This window comes from Suncus etruscus, chromosome 9 (assembly GCF_024139225.1).
Source record: "Suncus etruscus isolate mSunEtr1 chromosome 9, mSunEtr1.pri.cur, whole genome shotgun sequence".
Classification (NCBI taxonomy): domain Eukaryota; kingdom Metazoa; phylum Chordata; class Mammalia; order Eulipotyphla; family Soricidae; genus Suncus; species Suncus etruscus.
This window is the reverse complement of record NC_064856.1, coordinates 52,101,418-52,121,564: the sequence shown is the minus strand read 5'-3', so window position 1 is coordinate 52,121,564 and position 20,147 is coordinate 52,101,418. Positions and strand designations below refer to the sequence as shown.

Here is a 20,147-nt window from a genome sequence, read left to right as displayed (position 1 = left end):
CGCCCCTGGCACTAAAAACATTTTCAAGCTCAAAACTGTTTTTGTATCTTCTATTTTCCCAATGACTTACATCTACAAGTTAACATGAGGGCAGGGCTACTGTAAATAGAAACTTGTAGTTGCTAGCTAAATCAGGCCTGGCATAATCTTTGTGTTTGAAGTGTAAAGATCACTATTTGTTCAGTATGGGTGCCTGCTTAGATTTCAGTCCCCAAACCATAATATTAGAAAAGAATTATTCTCTAAGCCTATGTTGGAATATTAGGTACTTTTAAGGGGATTTGGGAGTGGTTGTTGTTAAATAATGTTTTGCAAATATACTGCCTTATGATAGAATTAGCAGTGTCTAATATTACTACTGTATTGTATTTTAAATACCCTTAATTTGGTCTAGAAGCTATATGTTTCTCTGGAATAATTTAATCTTGTTTTCCTTATCTTTCTCTTATCCGCAGAGTCAGAGTCCAGAGGTGGAACAGTTAGGGAGAGTTGTGGAACTGGACAGTGACATGATAGATATCACCCAGGAGCCAGTTTTGGATTCTATGTTAGAAGAGATCATACCTGAGGATCAGGAACCTGTGTCTGCCTCAACACACATTGCATCTTCACTGGGAATTAATCCACATGTTTTACAGGTGAAATACTTTTTAACATAGGGTACAAAGTTAATTTTATCTTTTATAAATTAACTTCTCAATCATTAAGAACTTTGATTGCGGGCCAGAGCAATAGCACAGCAATAAGGCGTTTGCCTTGTGTGGCCAACACAGGATGGACCCCAGTTCAAATCGCGGCATTCTATATGGTCCCCCTAGTCTGCCAGGAGCAACTTCTGAGCGCAGAGCCAGGAGTAACTCCTGAACGCTGCCAGGTGAGACCCAAAAACAAATAAAGCAACAAAAAAATGAACTTTGAGGGGCCGGGCGGTGGCGCAAGAGGTAAGGTGCCTGCCTTGCCTGCGCTAGCCTTGGACGGACTGCGGTTCCATCCCCCCGGCGTCCCATATGGTCCCCCAAGCCAGGAGCGACTTCTGAGCGCATAGCCAGGAGTAACCCCTGAGCGTCACTGGGTGGCCCCCCCCCCCCAAAAAAAAAAAAAAAAAAAGAACTTTGATTGCTAATTGGATTGAGGAAAAAGCAGGAATACTGCCAGTGTTTGGTTCTTGTATTTCAGTCTTAATTTTGAAGTTATTTCTATGTGACTTTAGGGAGATTATTTAGCCCTGTGGCCTCTGGCTTATCTTTATAAAATAGGTTGGTTGTTTTTTTTTTTTTTTAAGTATGGAACGCTTCACGAATTTGCGTGTCATCCTTGCGCAGGGGCCATGCTAATCTTCTCTGTATCATTCCAATTTTAGTATATGTGCTGCCAAAGCTTAATACAAAGCAACTTCTAATTGTAAACTGTCTTTTTTTAATGACCATTGAATTTGGAGGGAGGTGTTTATTCTATAGATATTGCCATTTTAGATCATGAAAGCATCATTGCTTGCTGATGAAGAGGATGTAGATATGATCCTGGATCAACGATTCAATCGCCTTCCTTCTAAAGCAGATACTTCTCAAGAAATCTGTTCTCCCAGACTTCCCATTTCAGCATCTCACTCATCAAAATCCCGTTCCTTAGGTACAGTTTAAGATGTTATTTTACATGAAAGTTTTAAAACCCTCCTTTTCACAAATTTATCTGTTAACCTAAGTCAACTTCTCTAGCAGAGTACTTTCTAAAGACATGACTTAGGGGGCCAGAGTAGGGAGGTCATTTGCCTGGCACATGGCCAACCTGGTTCAATTCCTGGCATTCTATAAGGTACCTTGAGCCTACCAGGAGTGATTCCTGAGAACAGAGCCAGGAGTAACCCTTGTGTGCTGCTGGGTACAGCCCAAATTCCCCTCCAAGAAAGATAGGACTTCGGATGTTAAGGAATCTTACTTAAAAATAATTGACAAAGGTCAGGGGCCAGAGAGATAGCATGGAGGTAGGGTATTTGCCTTGCATGCAGAAGGTTGGTGGTTCGAATCTTGGCATCCTGAATGGTACCCCCCATCCCATCCCATATGGTCCCCTGAGCCTGCCAGGAGTGATTTATGAGCATAGAGCCAGGAATAACCCTGAGCACTGCCCCCCCCCCCCAAAAAAAAAAAAACCCACAAACAACACAAAAAAATTGACAAAGGGGCCGGAAAGATAGCACAGTGGTAGGCCGTTTGCCTTGCATGTGGCCAACCTGGGATGGACCCTGGTTCAAATCCCAGCATCCCATATGGTCCACTGAGCGTAGAGCCAGGAGAAACTCCTGAGTGCTGCCAGGTGTGACCCAAAACAAAAAACAAAAACAAAGGGGCCGGAGTGATAGCGCAGCAGTCCGGGCATTTTTGCCTTTCACGAGGCTGACAGAGCACGGTTTGATCCCTGGCACCCCATATTGTCCCCCAAGTCAGGAGTGATTTAGCGCATAACCAGGAGTAACCCCTGGGTTACCATCGGGTGTGGCCCAAAAAGCAGTTTCTATCTTTTTTTTTTTTTTTGGTCTTGCCCCCAGAAGAGCAATTTCTTTTAGAATTTAATTTTATCTTTTTTTCTGTTGTCTATGCTTGATGTATTTAGTTTGATGAAATAATTTCAGCCTTAAAATATTATTCAAGAAGCAGTGACTATTTTTCTTATAGTGTTTTCCCCTCATTTCAGTTGGTGGATTACTGCAATCAAAATTTACAAGTAGAGCTTTTCTTTCACCAAGTGCCTCTGTGCAAGAAAGTCGTACTCACCGAGCATCATCTTTGAAGAATATCCCATCCATATCACCCTGGTCTGTCCCGCCACCTCTGACCTCTGTGTTAACAGTGCCAAGCCCAGCCCCCGAGATTCAGTTGAAAACAGTGGGCACACGCAGACATCCAGGCCTTGTCCCTCTTGAAAAATCTATCACCTATGGCAAAGGAAAATTATTGATGGACATGGCTCTGTTTATGGGACGCTCATTTCGGGTTGGTTGGGGCCCCAACTGGACTCTCGCTAATAGTGGCCAACACCTGAGTGACTCATCTGAACTGGAAAATCAACAGATTACTGACTCTGTGGAATATGGATTTCTGCCGAATCCAGTAGCTGTTAAATCGTAAGTCATTTCCTTAACATTTATTTGAAAGAAGATGGGCCTAGAGAGATAGCACAGTGGCGTCTGCCTTGCAAGCAGCCGATCCAGAACCAAAGGTGGTTGGTTCGAATCCCGGTGTCCCATATGGTCCCCCGTGCCTGCCAGGAGCTATTTCTGAGCAGACAGCCAGAAGTAACTCCTGAGCACTGCCGGGTGTGGCCCAAAAACCAAAAAAAAAAAGATGACCGGGTATATGAGAAAAACTTCTTTATCGGGGAGTCTTAAAGTTGAGACCCTGCTTTGTGATGGTTTTATATTCGTAACATAGTTTAAAGTAACAGAAAATATTAGTATCACCAAAAAAAAAAATTTAATAAAATAACGCCGTTTACACTATTATGGTTTAAAGAGTATATATTACCTAATGTCTTGCTAGAAAAGTCAGTGCTTCAACATTTCTTCTGTTTCTTTTGTTTTGTTTTGTTTTGTTTTTTGCATCAGCTACATTTTTTACTCTTGGTTATTTGTGATTTCTTTGTTATTTTCTGAAGTAAGCATGTTTCTGTGTATTAACTGTAGATGATCCATGCAAAATATATGTAAATTTGAAAACAAAGTGATAGTCTAGTAACTGTTTACATGTTTCTATGTAATTTCACCAGTAATATTATGCCTATAATTTAATATGCATATTTCATTGTATATAGTTGAGTATATGTACATTATATCTAAATTATGTCATACAGATTATAGTTTTCTGCTAGACAGTATGCATGTACTTGTTCTGTCTTTTGTGCTTTTTTAATGCAGGGATCAAGCCCAGGGCCTCATATAAGCAGGTATTCTTATATATTCTCTATAAGTATTCTACTATAGAGCTATATCCCTGGTCTCTACTTTTTGCATTTATATTTTATTTGCATTTATATTTTAAAAAGTTTTTGTTTGGGTGAAGTGATAGTACAGTGAGGAGGGCACTTGCCTTGCTCATAGCCAACCTATTTTTAATTCTCTGAACACCGGCAAGAATGATTTTTGAGACCAGAGTTAGGAGTAGTAACTCCTGGGCACTGCTGGGTGTGACCCCAAGGCTAAATACCAAAAAATTAAAATAATTTTTTTGTTGGAAGGGAAGATATTTCATAGGAATAGAGCATATACTCTTAACACAGTATAGTCAGGTATGCCTTATGTTTACTATATGGTTTTATTTGGGGGGGTTGTTTGTTTTTTTGGGCCACACCCAGCGACAATGTTGGGTCACTCCTGGCTCTGCACTCAGGAATCACTACTAGCAGACTTGGGGGAATCACATGGGATGCCAGGGATTGAACCTGGGTCCATTTAGGGTCAACTGTGTGCAAGGCAAATGTCCTACTGCTGAGCCTACCAAGAGTAATTTCTGAGCACTCCCAGGTGTGGCCCCAAAACAAAAAAAAATCCTAGTTACGCATAATATCACAATATTTTGAGGTCAGCAATAAAAATTTTTAAGCAATGTCAAATAGATTGTATATTTGAGTGGCCTTTTTTTCTGTTTTAAAGAATTTTTGGGAAAAGAAGTGTGGTAACCATTGATTAAACCATAGTTGGCTGCATGTAAGGCAGGTGCTTTAACAACTCTTTGGCCTTAGGTTCATCACTTTTTTTTTTTTTAGTTTTTGGGTCACACCCGGCGGTGCTCAGGGGTTACTCCTGGCTGTCTGCTCAGAAATAGCTCCTGGCAGGCAGGGGGGACCATATGGGACACCGGGATTCGAACCAACCACCTTTGGTCCTGGATCGACTGCTTGCAAGGCAAACGCCGCTGTGCTATCTCTCCGGGCCCAGTTCATCACTTTTTATATCATATTTCTCTTTGGCTTTAGTTCATGACTTTATATATCATATTAAATATAAGTTGAGAAATGGTATTTTACAGTAGCATTGGTCCGTAAATTTAATAGTAGCCTGATACAAGCTGAAGCTAGTTCTAGCTTAATGCTGTTTCCTTGATGAACATAACCTAGCCCAAGATATCTTTGCACTTTTAATGCATGGGTCACATAATTTGTCTGTTTAGTAAATAAGTACATTAAAGTTTGACAATTGACAAAGTTTCTTTTCTATTTTGTTCATTTGCCCTGTAGCCTGACTGAGTCTCCATTCAAGGTTCATTTGGAGAAGCTCAGTTTGAGACAAAAGAAACTGGAGGAAGACCAGCAGTTATACCAGATACCCCTGGAGCTCAAACTAAAACATAGCACTGTCCATGTGGATGAGTTGTGTCCTCTTATTGTCCCTAACACAGGAGTTGCTGTCATTCATGACTATGCAGATTGGGTTAAGGAAGCAGCAGCAGACTTACCAGAAGCACAGAGTAAGTTGTTAATGTTTGCTGCCCCAAGAAGATAGTAGGAGAAATGTGAGGGCATTTTCTTATGCTAGAATGATAAGTAGATATCTGATCTTTAACTTGTCTTAAGCTAGGAAAAACCTTGATAGAAGCATAAGGATTATTATGTTTTTCGTATTAGTACTGCAGAAATATGGAATAAGTAATCAGCTATACCACATATTTCTGTAGCTTGATGTTTGGCTATTAATTTTTTTTCTGATAGGGGGGTATCCTCGAAGCACTTCTGCACCATTCTCAGGTTGGAAGTTCAATGTGAGGCTTCCCTGTGAGGACCCGAGAATATGATACCGTGCAAGCCTTGAAATGTGGGAGTTACTCTGGGTCACTCCAGCAGTGTTCAGGAGCCTCTAGTGCTCCACCTAGCCATGCATGAATGGGAGCCCATCAGGTGCCAGAGATAGAACTTGGGTCAGCTATGTACAAGAAAAGCACCTAAACCCTTGTACTGTCTTTCTAATCCCTAATTTATGTACTTTCACATCACTGAAGGGTACTCTCTGTGATTATTTTAAAACTTGTATCATAGCTGTCTTTTTATTTCCTTCCTTAGTTGTGAAGCACTGGAGCTTAACCTGGACATTATGTGAAGCTCTGTGGGGCCACCTGAAGGAACTTGACTGTCAGCTGGAAGAGCCCAGTGACTATATTCAGATTCTTGAGCGAAGAAGAGCTTTCTCGCGCTGGCTTTCTCAGACAGCTGCACCTCAAATTGAGGAGGAAGTCTCCTTAACCAGAAAAGACAATCCTGTGGAAGCTGTTTTCAGCTATCTCACGGGCAAGAGGATCAGTGAGGCCTGTTCTCTGGCCCAGCAGTCAGGTAGTGTATATGGTCTCTGTATATCCTGTCCACTGCCTACTTACTGTCCTTATCACTCATTGTGCATTGCCTTATCTTCTAACTTCAGAATTACAGTCTGCTGTGAAAGATTGTTGACTTCCTGAATAAACGAACTATGTCTTCTGATCTTTTGTTACCAACCTTATATATTAAATTATATATTAAGGGGGCTGTGGCTATGCACATGCTCTGCATATCTGACATCCTCGGTTTGATCCCCAGCACTAAAAGAATAATTATGATTGAATTATAACTTTAAACCTCACGTGACATTGTATATGCTGCATTTGTAGTAAAAATAGAAGATGCAGGGGAAAAAAGCATTAAATCATCATGGGCTTTATTGGTCACTTGTACCCTGATATGCTGATATGATGGTCTCAGGCATTGCAGGTCCACAGTAGCACTACGTTTGCTACCAGTAGGCCCAGTAGGTTGGATTTTGTAATTGTCCATAGTTGCCTAGATACGGAATACCACTTAGTAGTGCCTTAACCACCGCAAAAGAAAAAAGAAATAAATCAAAATCATCTAAATCCTTTACTATCATTAATAAACATTTCACTGTGTAATTTTGAACTTAAACTATTTTCTAATATCTAGAGTATGTATGTTTGTGTATAGAATTTAACATGAAAAAAAAAAATAAAGAGGACCATACGGCATAAAAAAAAGAAAAAAAAGAGAAGGAAAAAAGAAATTTAATATGGATATAAATTTTTCAAAGATAGTATCCTAAGTAGTACTAATCTTAATAGTAATAATATCCTAATAGTAACTTTTATTTTTGGTGTGGAATATTACATTCTATGTTCCAATTGTTTTTTTTTTGGGGGGGGGGTGTTTTTATTTTTGGTGCTGGGATGATTTTTTTTGTTTTTATTTTTGTTTTTTTTGGGGCCACACCCATTTGAAGCTCAGGGATTACTCCTGGCTAAGCGCTCAGAAGTTGCCCCTAACTTGGGGGGGACCATATGGAACGCCGGGGGATCGAACCGCGGTTCTTTCTTGGCTAGCACTTGCAAGGCAGACACCTTATCTCTAGCGCCACCTCGCCAGCCCCAAGAATAAAATTCTTGAGGCTGGGAGCAGTGGTACAGCAGTAAAGTATCTATCTGCCTTGCTGACGCTAGCCTAGGACAGACAGCAAGCAGTTTGATCCCCTGGCATCCCGTAAGATCCCCCAAGCCAGGAGTGATTTCTTTTTTTGTTTGTTTGTTTTTGGTTTTGGGGTCACACCCAGCGGTGCTCAGGGTTACTCCTGGCTGTCCGCTCAGAAATAGCTCCTGGCAGGCACGGGGGACCACATGGGACACCGGGATTCGAACCAACCACCTTTGGTCCTGGATCGGCTGCTTGCAAGGCAAACGCCTCTGTGCTATCTCTCCGGGCCCCAGGAGTGATTTCTGACCGCATAACCAGGTGTAACCCTTGAGCATCACAGGGTGTGGCCCAAACCAGCCCCCCCACCCCCACCCCCCCCACCCCCGTTATTTCTTAGGGCAGGCGTCTCAAACTCAATTTACCTGGGGGCCGCAGGAGTCAAAAGTTGGGGTGATCCTTGAGTGCAAAGTCAGTAGTAAGCCTTGAACGTTGGGGGGTGTGACCCAAACAACTAAAACAAAACAAAACAAAACAAAACAAAACAAAAAAAGATTCCTCTAGGGCAGGGCCACAGGGCCCTGAGTTTGAGACCCCTGCCTTAGGGGCTGGAGAGATAGCATAGCGGCGTTTGCCTTAGATGCAGAAGGGCGGTGGTTCGAATCCTGGCATTCCATATGGTCCCCGGTGCCTACCAGGACCGATTTCTGAACGTAGAGCCAGGAGTAACTACTGAGCGCTGCCGAATATGACCCAAAAACAAACAAACAAAAAAAAAAATATATATATATATATATATTCTTGAGGCTGGAACGATAGCACATCGATAGGGCATTTGCCTTGCACTTGGCTGACCCAGAACAGACCTGGATTAGATCCCTGGCATCCCATATGGTCCCCAAGCCAGCAGCAATTTCTGAGTGCATAGCCAGGAGTAACCCTGAACTTCACCTGGTGTGGCCCAAAAACCAAAAAAAAAAGAAGAAAATACTTGGAGCCAAAGCAATAGCACAGTGGGTAGGGCATTTGCATTGCATAGAGCTGATCCAGGTTCAATCCCTAGCATTCCATACAATCTCCTGAGCCTACCAGGAATAATTTCTGAGTTCAGAACCAGGAGCATAATCCCTGAGTGCCACCAAGTGTGACCCCCCCCCCCAATGCAGTTTTGCTTTGTTTTGTTTTGTTTTGGGGCCACACCCAGTGACAGGAATTGCTTCTGGCAGGCTTGGGGAACCATATGGGAGGATCGAACCTGGGTCTATCCCAGATCAGCTGCTTGCAAGGCAAACACCCTACCGCTGTGCATTGCTCTGGTTCTGGTTGGTACTAGATGGGCCGTAGTGTTTCTGTGTTCATTGAGCTTAGTGTTCTTTTTTTTTGGGGAGGGGGGGGGACTACACCCAGCGGTACTCTGGTTACTTCAGGCTGTGCTCAGAAATGACTCCTAGCAGGTTCTGGGGACCATATGGGATGCCCAGGATCAAACCCTGGTCAACCTCGTGTAAGGCTAGCACCTTATACATTGTGATATTGCTCAGAACCGAAGCTTGGTGGTCTTCTGTGTAATATTTCTATCAAAATGTGCTGCAATCCTATTTGGCTGTCACTATTGTGAAATTTTGAGTCCCCAAGTGACTGAGCAGCCATGATCTATTGATCTGGAACAAAAATTTGGTGGCTTGAGAGTTTGATACAGTTAAGTTGTGGAGCTGAGCTGTTTCTGATGGGAAGTGTTGGATATGGCTGTGGGCTCTTGTGCCATCAGGCAGAATAGGGACTCTTCCCCTTCATGTTTTAAGATGGCCCCATAGTTTTTTGACCAGACTATCTGGGAAGTCTGCAGATATTATTTTCTTTTGGAGTTTAGTAAAGGAGCATTTTTCTGTCAGGATGATGGGAGATAGGGATAGCAGCTGCTGTTTTCTGGTGCAGAGAGTGGGTATAGAAGGGGAGGTTTTAGCCCTTCTTCATTATGTAAATACCCTAGCGTTTTCAGCTATAGTCTGATCCTACCTACCAAAAACCAACTTTCCACTGGTGGTAAGGTTCAGCTGCTCATTATTTACTGTATTTTCCGGCATATAAAACGACCCCCTAATTTTGCAGTTAAAACATAGGTTTAGGCCTATATTCACTGTATCAGACAGAACGTTCCTGTGCTGCAACTGTGTACCACAGTGAGCCAATCACAACAAGCAAAGGTTCAAAGGTTATACTATAATAGACTTCCTCTCTGACTCTGGCCAATCTGAGCAGGCTTTTTACAGTGTAGATTCGGGTCCAGAACATTGTGTAATTTGCATGCATAAAAAGCGTGCTTGGATTGGCTGAGTTAAAGAGGCAGTCCAAGCAGCCTTGCAGTGATTGGTCCCTTATCATAGGCACCTTTTTTGGCAATTCCCTGGTGGCGTCAGTTAATCTCCCCCACTACATGAACCAAACAACACCCCATACTCGGACCCTAGCACTGAACCACCAACACGGTTAGCTGAGTTTTGCCAAAATTGGCCCTCAGATCTCCTGAGTACTGTTTGGGAGCCCCCAAGAAAGAGATTTGGAAACTGCGGCCTGATTTTTTTGTTTGTTTCATTTAGTGGCATATTGAAACATTTTTCGGGATGTACTCGGCGTATAAGACGACCCCCAATTTTCGGTTGACTTTTTTTGTTTCAAAAGTCGTCTTATACGCCGGAAAATATGGTAGTTCAGTTGTGGATCTGGGCTTTTTCCTTTAGAGGGTGTGTGTGTGGCAGTGAACTGCTGTGGCTTCAGGCAGAAAGGGGAATCTGTGCCCATTGATTGGTCATGTTAGTTGTCCTGGGCATTATAGGTAGTTGGGCATCATACTGTCCTGCTACTTATAGGTGTATTTTGCTCTCTAGTGTGGCAATGAAAAATATCTTCAGATAGTGTCAATTTTCCCTCATGTTGAGAGTCAGTGATAAATTAGAAACTATAATTTTTAAGGTGCCCTTTCTACAAAATAAATCAATACATTAATCACAGTCTATTAAAATCTCCATCAAATGTTCTTGAAGAAATAAGCTGATCTTAGAAATGCTGAAAACGGGCCAGAGCAGTGGCGCAAGGGGTAAGGCTTCTGTCTTGCTAGTCTAGGATGGACCACAGTTCGATCCCCCGGTGTCCAATATGGTCCCCCAAGCCAGGGGCAATTTCTAAGCTCATAGCCAGGAGTAACCCCTGAGCGTCACCGAGTGTGGCCCAAAAACCAAAAAAAAAAAAATGTTTGAGAAAGAAATTAAGGAACTCAATACCTCTTTGATTTCATATTAATCTCTAAAGCTGCTACTTGCATAAGAAGGAACACAGACCAATGGAAAAAAACATAGCCTTGCACATACCAGACCTGGGTTCAATCTCTAGCATCCCATATTGTCCCTCAGAAAACACCAGGAATTTCTGAATGAGTGAATTTCAGGAGTGAGCCCTGAGCATAATTAGATGTTCCCCCCAAAAAACAAACTAGGGCTCGAAAAATAGCACAGCGGTAGTCGTTTGCCTTAGACGCAGAAGGATGGTGGTTCTAATTCTGGCATCCCATATGATCCCCCAAGCCTGCCAGGAGCGATTTCTGAGTGTAGAGCCAGGAGTAACCCCTGAGCGCTGCCTGGTGTGACAAAAAAAAAGATAAACCTTTACCTCTCTTTGAAAAAAAGCCCTTACCTTCTTTATTTTTTTAAACCTTTTCTTTCTAACGAGTTTTTGGTTTGGTTTGGTTTGGTTTGGATTTGGGGTCACACCGGCAGTGCTCAGGGTTTACTCCTGGCTCTACCCTCAGAAATCATTCCTGGAAGGCTTGGGGGACCATATGGGATGCTGGAGTTTGAACCACCACCCTTCTGCATGCAAAGCAAACACCCTACCTCCATGTTATCTCTCCAGCCCCCTAACTTGAGTTTTGACAAAAATGCCAGGATAAGTAAAAGATGAATTTAGATCCTTAAACTGCACAGTAAAATTAAACTATTGAAGTGTACTAGAGTCTTGTCATTGCTCAGTATATATTCTCATCAATGGGAAAGTTTGTGAGAAGCTAAGGATCGGTAGAAACTGATTTATATGTGATCGTAGCAAAAGAGAGGTATCTCAGTGGACAGTGGGCTTAAGTTATTACAACTTTCTCTTTGTACTTGACATCTCTAGTCAAACCTTTGGTGTTCTGTTATTAGTTACCTAGAATAGTAGCTTTTCAACTCAATAGGCTTGTAAGGCATGTAGCACTTATTATAAAAGTCATACTTGATTCATTCTTTTGGTTACCAATGTGCCTTTGGTTATTTTTTTTTTTTCCTGTGGGGTGGTTTTTGGACCACATCCAACATTGCTCAGGGATTATTTCTGGCAGGCTCAGGGCACTGTATGGGATCCTAGGGATTAAACCTGGGTTGGCCACATGCAAGGCAAGCTCCGTACCCCCTATACTGTCCTTCCTGCTCTGGTTACAGTTTTCAATGTTTCTAAGGTCAAAGTTCTTTTTTTGTTTGTTTGTTTTGCCCACCAGCACTCAGAAATTGCTCCTGGCAGGCTCAGGGGAGCATATGGGATGCCAGGATTCAAACCATTGTCCTTCTGCATGCAAGGCAAGCACCCTACCTCCATGCTCTCTCTCTGGTCCCAAGGTAGAAGTTAAGAAGTTCTGAAACGGGGGCCGCACATTTCTCACCACCTATGTCCCCAGATTCCCTTCTCCTATGCATACCTACCCTGACTCCCTCTGGGGCGGGCTCTCTCTCTCTCTCTCTCCTCTTTCTCTCTCTCTCTCTCTCTCTCTCTCTCTCTCTCTCTCTCTCTCTCTCTCTCTCTCTCTCTCTCTCTCTCTCTCCTCTCTTCTCTCTCTCATACTGTGGTGGGCATTTTCTCTCTCTCCCCTTTCTGAAACTGGTCTGCACTATTGTTAATAAAGGGGTACCATGCATATCACTTTATCACCTTTCAAAACCCGGTGATCAGTTCCAACTATCATTGTCATAATGAACCTTTTTCTACCTAACTGCTTTCACTCTCTTTGTGGCAATCTTCCTATCATGAGCTGATTCTCTGGCCTTCATTTCTATTGTCTCTGGATATTATTATATCTTTTTAGATTTTCACTTACAGATGATGTGCCTTTTAGGGGCAAAGGAATAATTTGTAGATCTGCCACTAAATTATGTATATTAAGTTAAACTGCTTTGAAGGTTTTCTTTATTTTTTTTGTTTTTGTTTGTTTTGGGGGTCACACCTGGCAGTGCTCAGGGTTTACTCCTGACTCTGTGCTCAGAAGTCGCTCTTGGCAGGCTAGGGGGACCATATGAGATGACACAACTTGGACCCGGGTCTGTCCTGTGTTGGCCACGTGCAAGGCAAACGCCTTACTGCTGTGCTATCGCTCCAGCTATTGTTTTGAGGATTTTCTACCCTAACCGAAAATGTAAGTTCTTGATTGGTGTTTTGGCACTACAAAGAGCAGTGATAGGTTGATTTAATTTCTCCTCAAAAGTATGGAATAAATGGGCCCGGGCGGTGGTGCTAGAGGTAAGGTGCCTGCCTTGCCTGCGCTAGCCTAGGACAGACAGCGGTTCGATCCCCCGGCGTCCCATATGGTCCCCCAAGCCAGGAGCGACTTCTGAGCGTATAGCCAGGAGTAACCCCTGAGCGTCACCGGGTGTGGCCCAAAAACCAAAACAAACAAACAAACAAACAAAAAACAAAAAAAAAGTATGGAATAAATAAGATGATGCCCCAAGTGTTTTCCAAGTTTAAATTCTTAGTAATCACTGATTTCTTTTATAGGTGATCATCGTCTTGCTCTTCTTTTGTCTCAGCTGGTTGGCAGTCAGTCGGTTCGAGAGCTGCTTACCATGCAGCTGGTGGATTGGCATCAGCTCCAGGCTGACAGCTTCATTCAGGATGAGAGACTGCGCATTTATGCTTTGTTGGCTGGAAAACCGGTATTTGTCCTTTTTTCATAAAGTTGCATAAGTTCAAGGTTAAAACAAAGGCAGAGAGCTAGCTGTTCTTTAAATTGCATACTGGTGTACATAACTAAGCAAATTTGGGGAATTTTTGTTTTATTTTGGCCACACCCAGTAGTGCTCAGGTGTCACTCCTAGCAGTACTTGAGGCACTATCTCTGGCATGTAAAGCATGTGCCCTGATCCTTTGAGATATCTCCCAGCCTTTTTTTTTTTAACTTGCTGTAGACTGAGACTGTTACCCCTCCCCCAATTACCCCCAATTACATTTGCTAATATTTGGATGTTCAGACCCACCCATAGCTGGGAGGGTCCTGTGGTTGGTAATTAGGTGTTGCCTTGGGGGAGGGGAGAGAGGCAGAAGCAGCTAAGATGGATGGAGGGCAGCTAAAGGAAGCTGCTTAATAAAGCTAAGCTTAGAAGCCATGTAGAGGGGCCGAGAGATATAGCACAGCGGTAGGGCATTTGCTTTAGACGCAGGACAGTGGTTCAAATCCCAGCATCCCATATAGTCCCCTGAGCCTGCCAGGAGCAATTTATGAGTGTAGAGCCCTGAGTAACCCTTGAGCGCTGCAGGGTGTGACCCAAAAAACAAAAAAGAAAAAAAAATAGAAGCCATGTGGAGAAGTGCACATGGCAATTAGGGCCTTACAAAGCTGGATATCTTCTGAAACTTCAACTGACTGCCTTTTCTCTACCTTACCCTGCAACCTACAGACTCACCGACCGAAGGGTCTACAGGCATCAGGCCAAGCCAAGAAAGCCCTCACCCCCCAACCCTAGGACTCTATATTTTATATTTAATCAACATGAGACCTCACATGTACACAACTGTTACAGAACTACATCCCCAACCCCTTACTTTTTTTTTGACCACATGCTATATTGCTGAGGACTACTCTTAGCCCAGTGTTCAAGAAGCACTCCCAGTGGTGCTTGGTAGACTTTATGGTACAGTGGGAACTCCCACATGCGAAGCATAAATAATAAACAACGTGTACATGGTAAAAACTCAATATATAAATGAACATTAACTATACCATAGAAATAAACTATGCAAAAATAAAGCTAAGAATGTCAGCAAAGGGACTGAAGAGATAGTATGGAGGAAAGGTGTTTGCCTTTCATGCAGAAGGACGGTGGTTCAAATCCCAGCATTCCATATGGGCCCCTGTGCCTGCCAGGGGCGATTTCTGAGCATAGAGCCAGGAGTAACCCCTGAGTGCTGCCCGGTGTGACCCAAAAACCAAAAAAAAAAAATGTCAGCATGGCTGTACACATTTGTACATGTTGTGCTATATTTTCATGTAGCTTCAATTACATGTGTAGGTTTTTTGTTTTTTGTTTTTTTTGCAGAGGTGCCTCCTTTGCCGCCAAGTATTGAATTTGAATTCAAGATATCATACATGTAAACAGTGTGCTCTGCTACTGCTCTATATCCCTGGCCACTGCAGCTTTTCTCTCTCTCTCTCTCTCTCTCTCTCTCTCTCTCTCTCTCTCTCTCTCTCTCTCTCTCTCTCCCCCTCTCCCCCTCTCCCCCTCTCCCTCTCTCCCCTCTCTCCCCTCTCTCCCCTCTCTCCCTCTCTCCTCTCTCCTCTCCTCTCTCTCTCTCTCTCTCTCTCTCTCTCTCTCTCTCTCTTTCTTTCTTTCTTTTGGTTTTTGGGTCATGTCGGCAACTCTCAGGGGTCAGTTACTCCTGGCTCTAAACTCAGAAATCACTCCTGGCAGGCTCAGGGGACCATATGGGATGCCAGGAATGAAACCGGGGTCCATTCAGGGTTGGTTACATGCAAGGCAAATGCTCTATCACTGTGCTCGTGCTCGGTCCTGAATTTAAGCATTTTTTGTTTGTTTGTTTTGTTTTGGGGTTACATCCGGCAGTGCTCAGGGGTTACTCCTGGCTCCATGCTCAGACAACACTCCTGGCAGGCTCGGGGAACTATATGGGATGCCAGGATTCGAACCAATGACCTTCTGCATGAAAGGCAAACACCTTACCCCCATGCTATCTCTCCGGCCCCACATTTAAGCTTTTTAAGTTGTTGCTTTTTTGGGAGGTCAGGTTGCTTTTTTGGCAGCGCTCAGGGGTTACTCCTGGCTCTACTCTCAAGAAATCATGCCTGGCAGGCTCAGGGACCATATGGGATGCCGGGATTCGAACCACCGTCCTTCTGCATGCAAGGCAAATGCCTTACCTCCATGCTATCTCTCTGGCCCCTTTTAAGCATTTTTTTAAGAGCCATTTCTATTTGATATTTGTTTTTGGGCCATACCCGTTTATGCTCAGGGGTTACTCCTAGCTATGCGCTCAGAAATCATTCCTGGCTTGGGGGGACCATATGGAATGCTGGGGGATCGAACTTTGGTCTGTCCTAGGCTAGCATTTGCAAGGTAGAGGCATCTTACCTCATCTTACCTCTGACCCCTTTATTTGATTTTTTTTCTTTGGGTGGGCAAAGCCCAACAGTACTCAGGGAACCCAACTTCTTTTATTTAATGTTATAGATTGCATTATCTTACCTTAGTTATTTTAAGTCTGCCATTGTGCAATTTGGCAAAATGAAATAGTTGATCAGAATTCAGACACATTCTAAAGTTTTGTTCAATTTGACTACTTTAAGCAACAGGAAGTGTTTTTTTTTTTTTAATTTATTTATTTATTTGCTCCTAAAGGTCCTTTTTTTGGGAGTTTTTGGATTTTTGGGTTTGGGCTACACCTGGTGGTGCTCAGGGTTTACTACTGGCTCTATGGTCAGAAATCGCCCCTGGCAGGCTTGGGGAACCATATGGGATACTGGGAATTGAACCTAGGTTGGCTGTGTTGCAAGGCAAACGCCCTACTGCTGTGCTATTGGCTGTGTTGCAAGGCAAACGCCCTACTGCTGTGCTATTGCTCCAACCCTCCTAATGGTTCTTAGCAGAGCACAGGGCAAACCCGGCAGTGTTCAGGGGTTACTCCTAGGTCTCTACTCAGGAATCACTCCTGGCAACCTCAGGAGTCCATATGGGTTACTGGGATCCAATCAATTTGACAGTGTGCAAGACAAACCACCTTACTTGCTGTACATTCTCTTTCCCTGGGTAATTACTAAATCCCATTTAGATTATTGGGGAAGGAAAGTTTGGATCACACCCAGCTGTGGTCAGGATTTATTCCTGGCTCTGCTCAGGGATCATTCCTAGTGCTGTTTGGGAGAACAGATGGATGCCTGGGATCAAACCCAGGTTGATCGCATTCAAGGCAAATACCCTACCCACTGTACTTTCAGCACCTAGATTCTTTTAAGTGTTGTTTTTTTTTTTTTTCTTCTAAGTGTTTCTTGACTGGCTGAATTGCTTGTAGACTTGAACAGTAAAAAGGGAGTGTCTAACATCCTTGATTGTTTTGTGTCCTGCAGGTTTGGCAGCTCTCAGAGCAGAAGCAAATCAATGTGTGCTCTCTGTTGGACTGGAAACGCTCCCTGGCTGTTCATCTTTGGTATTTGCTTCCACCAACAGCCTCCATTTCCAGAGCACTCAGCATGTATGAAGAAGCTTTTCAGGTATATGTGTCCAGTAATAGAGCCAAGAGAGATCCCTAAGTGGGATTTGTCTTTTGCAGAAAGTATGTTAGATTGCTTAGGAGCCGTCAAATTTCATAATACTTTTTAAGTACTATAAAATATACCCAGGAAATCTAATGGGAAACTTTGCCCTCATCTGCCTCTGGACAGATTTGCTCTCAATTTCTTCAAGTATATGCTTCTATTTTATAAATTAAAAATTTTACAATAAAAAAAATAAAAATAAATAAAAAAATTTTACAATAGACTTATTTTTATTTACTTGGTTAAGTTTTTTTTTTTTTTTTTTTTTTTGGGCCACACCCTGTGACGCTCAGGGCTTACTCCTGGCTATGCGCTCAGAAGTTGCTCCTGGCTTCTTGGGGGATCATATGGGACACCGGGGGGATCGAACCGCGGTCCATCCTAGGCTAGCGCAGGCAAGGCAGGCACCTTACCTCCAGCGCCACCGCCCGGCCCCTTGGTTAAGTTTTTTTTGTTTTGTTTTTTTTGTTTGTTTTTTAGCCACTGCTGGCAATGTTCTTGGCTCACTACTAATTCTGCATTCAGGAATCACTTCTGGTGGATTCAAGGAACCATGGGATGTCTAGAGATAGCAACAGTGGTAGGGCATTTGTCTTGCACACTGCTGACACCAGACAGACCCGAGTTTGATCCCTGGCATTCCATATGGTCTCCCAAACCTGTCAGAAGTGATTTCTTACTGCAGAGCCAGGAGTAATCCCTGAGTACTGCCGGGTGTGGCCCTAAAATAAAAAATCAAAAAAAAGGAACCATGGAAGGCAAGTGCCTACCTACTATACTTGTTCTGCAGCCCTTCTACAATTGATCTATTTTTGCTGCTACAAATTAATTCAGGGCCTCTTGTGTTACATTCTGCCTTCTGCCACATCCTTGAACTTTTACCCTTTTGTTTCAACCCAAATGTTCAAGGGTACACTTTAACACCTATTTAATACTGAAGTTAGAACATTGTTCCTGATACCCAAAAAAATTATCCCTCCAAAGTCTCAACCAGTGTTTGTTTTGGTATTTTTGGTTTTGTTTTGTTTGCCTAAAGCAGAGGCTTTTTTTTTATTTCCTTTATTTCTAATGCTCTATGCTTTTGGGAATTCCCTGACTAACTTTAGATATAGTATAATTTCAAATTAGTAAGTCTGTATTTGCCTCTAAATATCTGTTTAATATATCTTGTCAATATTGAGGTTGAAGATTTTTTTTTTTTGAGGTTAAAGCTTTTTGGTTTTTTTTACCGCTTTTGTGACCTCTCTGGCCCCTATCTTACATTTTTAAGGAAATTTAAAACAGTGTAATAAAAGCTCTGGCAAAAAAGGTATGATGGAAGCCATATAGATAGAACAGATAAGGCACTTGCCCAGTACACAGCCAACCCTACCCTTGTTTCCCAGGAATAAGCCCTGAGCACCGCTAAGTATGGCTCAAAAAAGGAAGAAAGGGAGGGAGGGAAAGAGATAAAGAAAGTACGGAAAGGAAAAGAAAGAGAGGGGCCGGTGAGGTGGCGCTAGAGGTAAGGTGTCTGTCTGCCTTGCAAGCGCTAGCCAAGGAAAGATCGCGCTTCTATCCCCTGGCGTCCCATATGGTCCCCTCAAGCCAGGGGCAATTTCTGAGCGCTTAGTCAGGAGTAACCCCTGAGCATCAAACGGGTGTGGCCCGAAAAAACAAAAAAAAAAAAAGAAAGAAAAGAAAGGATTACTGAGCTGCCTATAAAGGGTTTGCCAGTCCATTGAAGATGTAGAATTTACCTATATCTGCAATGGAGAATTTAAAAATCCTGCAGCAGGGGCCGAAGCAATAGCACAGCGGTATACCATTTGACTTGCATGTGGCTGCCCAGGACAGACCTGGGTTCAATCCTTGGTGTCCCATATGGTGCCCCGAGCCAGGAGCCATTTCTGAGCACATAGCCAAGAGTAACCCCGGATGAAGAATCCGGCAGCATTAAGAATATTGAGTCGGGGCCTACACGGTGGCGCTAGAGGTAAGGTGTCTGCCTTGCCAGCGCTAGCCTAGGACCGCGGTTCGATCCCCCGGCGTCCCATATAGTCCCCCAAGCCAGGAGCAACTTCTGAGTGCATAGCCAGGAGTAACCCCTGAGCGTCACCGGGTGTGGCCCAAAAACCAAAAAAAAAAAAAAAAAGAATATTGAGTCATTCTTAGTGTGTGTGTCTTAAGTCATTGAGACATAACATCTATCAAAAAAGACTTAACAACAAATATGGTTTTCTGAAACTCTTTCCTACAGAATACCTCTCAAAGTGACAGTTATGCCTGCCCCCCACTTCCTTCATACCTGGAGGGTTCCGGTTGTGTGATAGAAGAGAAACAGGACTCAAGGCCACTTCAAGATGTCTGTTTTCATCTTCTAAAACTGTACAGTGACAGGTAAACCAGAGCTATGATTTAGTGACATCTGAGTGCTCAATGAGTCCTTTCCTTCTCATATGCTCCAAAATGACCATAAATCTCCATAAAAGTATGATTTAGAGAGGCTGGCTAGGTAGGACACTTGCCTTACATTTGGCCGACCCTGTGTTTGACCCCTGGCATCCCATTTTAATTAGCTTGAGTGGGATGCAGTTTGCATATAACATGTAATGCCATGTTTTATATTTGTTGAGGGGAGACGCCAAATAATGTTCAGTAGTTGGTTTTTGAGGGCCATAGCAATACGAGGCTAAAGCACTAGACTATTAAATGCTAATCTGGGCCCAGAGAGATAGCACAGCGGTAAAGTGTTTGCCTTACACATGGCTGACCATATACATATATATATGTAATTTTATTTTATATATATATATATATATAATAAAATTGCAAAGCATTGACAGAAATGATAAAAGAAACTCATAAGAAAGATGAGTTAGCTGTTTAGATGAACAAGAGGACTAACTTCAGATAGTATAATCTGAAAAATTTCTTAAGTGTTTTAAAAAAAAAAATAATACAGGGCCAGCGATAGATAGATAGTAAGTACAGGGATTAGGCACTTGGTTTTCATGTGGCTGACCAAGGTTTGAATTCTTTCTTTTTTTTTTTTTTTTTTTTTTTTTTTGGTTTTTTGTTTTTGGTTTTTGGGCCACACCCTGCGGTGCTCAGGCTGTCTGCTCAGAAATAGCTCCTGGCAGGCATGGGGGACCATATGGGACAC

General features: G+C 42.9%; 1 protein-coding gene and 1 non-coding gene across 3 annotated transcripts in view; one reads left to right on the top strand and one right to left on the bottom strand.

Moving 5' to 3' along the window:
* Positions 1–20,147, top strand: part of NUP98 (nucleoporin 98 and 96 precursor) — a 90,714-nt gene that overhangs the window by 60,032 nt on the left and 10,535 nt on the right. For both annotated transcript variants that reach the window (XM_049780249.1, XM_049780248.1), the window contains exons 20-27: positions 456–638; positions 1,473–1,629; positions 2,692–3,121; positions 5,230–5,459; positions 6,049–6,315; positions 13,234–13,391; positions 16,814–16,957; positions 19,242–19,381. In XM_049780249.1, the coding sequence (XP_049636206.1) occupies positions 456–638; positions 1,473–1,629; positions 2,692–3,121; positions 5,230–5,459; positions 6,049–6,315; positions 13,234–13,391; positions 16,814–16,957; positions 19,242–19,381 (1,709 nt within the window). The remainder of the gene's footprint in view (positions 1–455; positions 639–1,472; positions 1,630–2,691; positions 3,122–5,229; positions 5,460–6,048; positions 6,316–13,233; positions 13,392–16,813; positions 16,958–19,241; positions 19,382–20,147) is intronic.
* On the bottom strand, positions 1,278–1,385 carry LOC126019785 (U6 spliceosomal RNA). Its single transcript, XR_007499408.1, has one exon. It is a non-coding gene; the product is annotated as a U6 spliceosomal RNA (small nuclear RNA).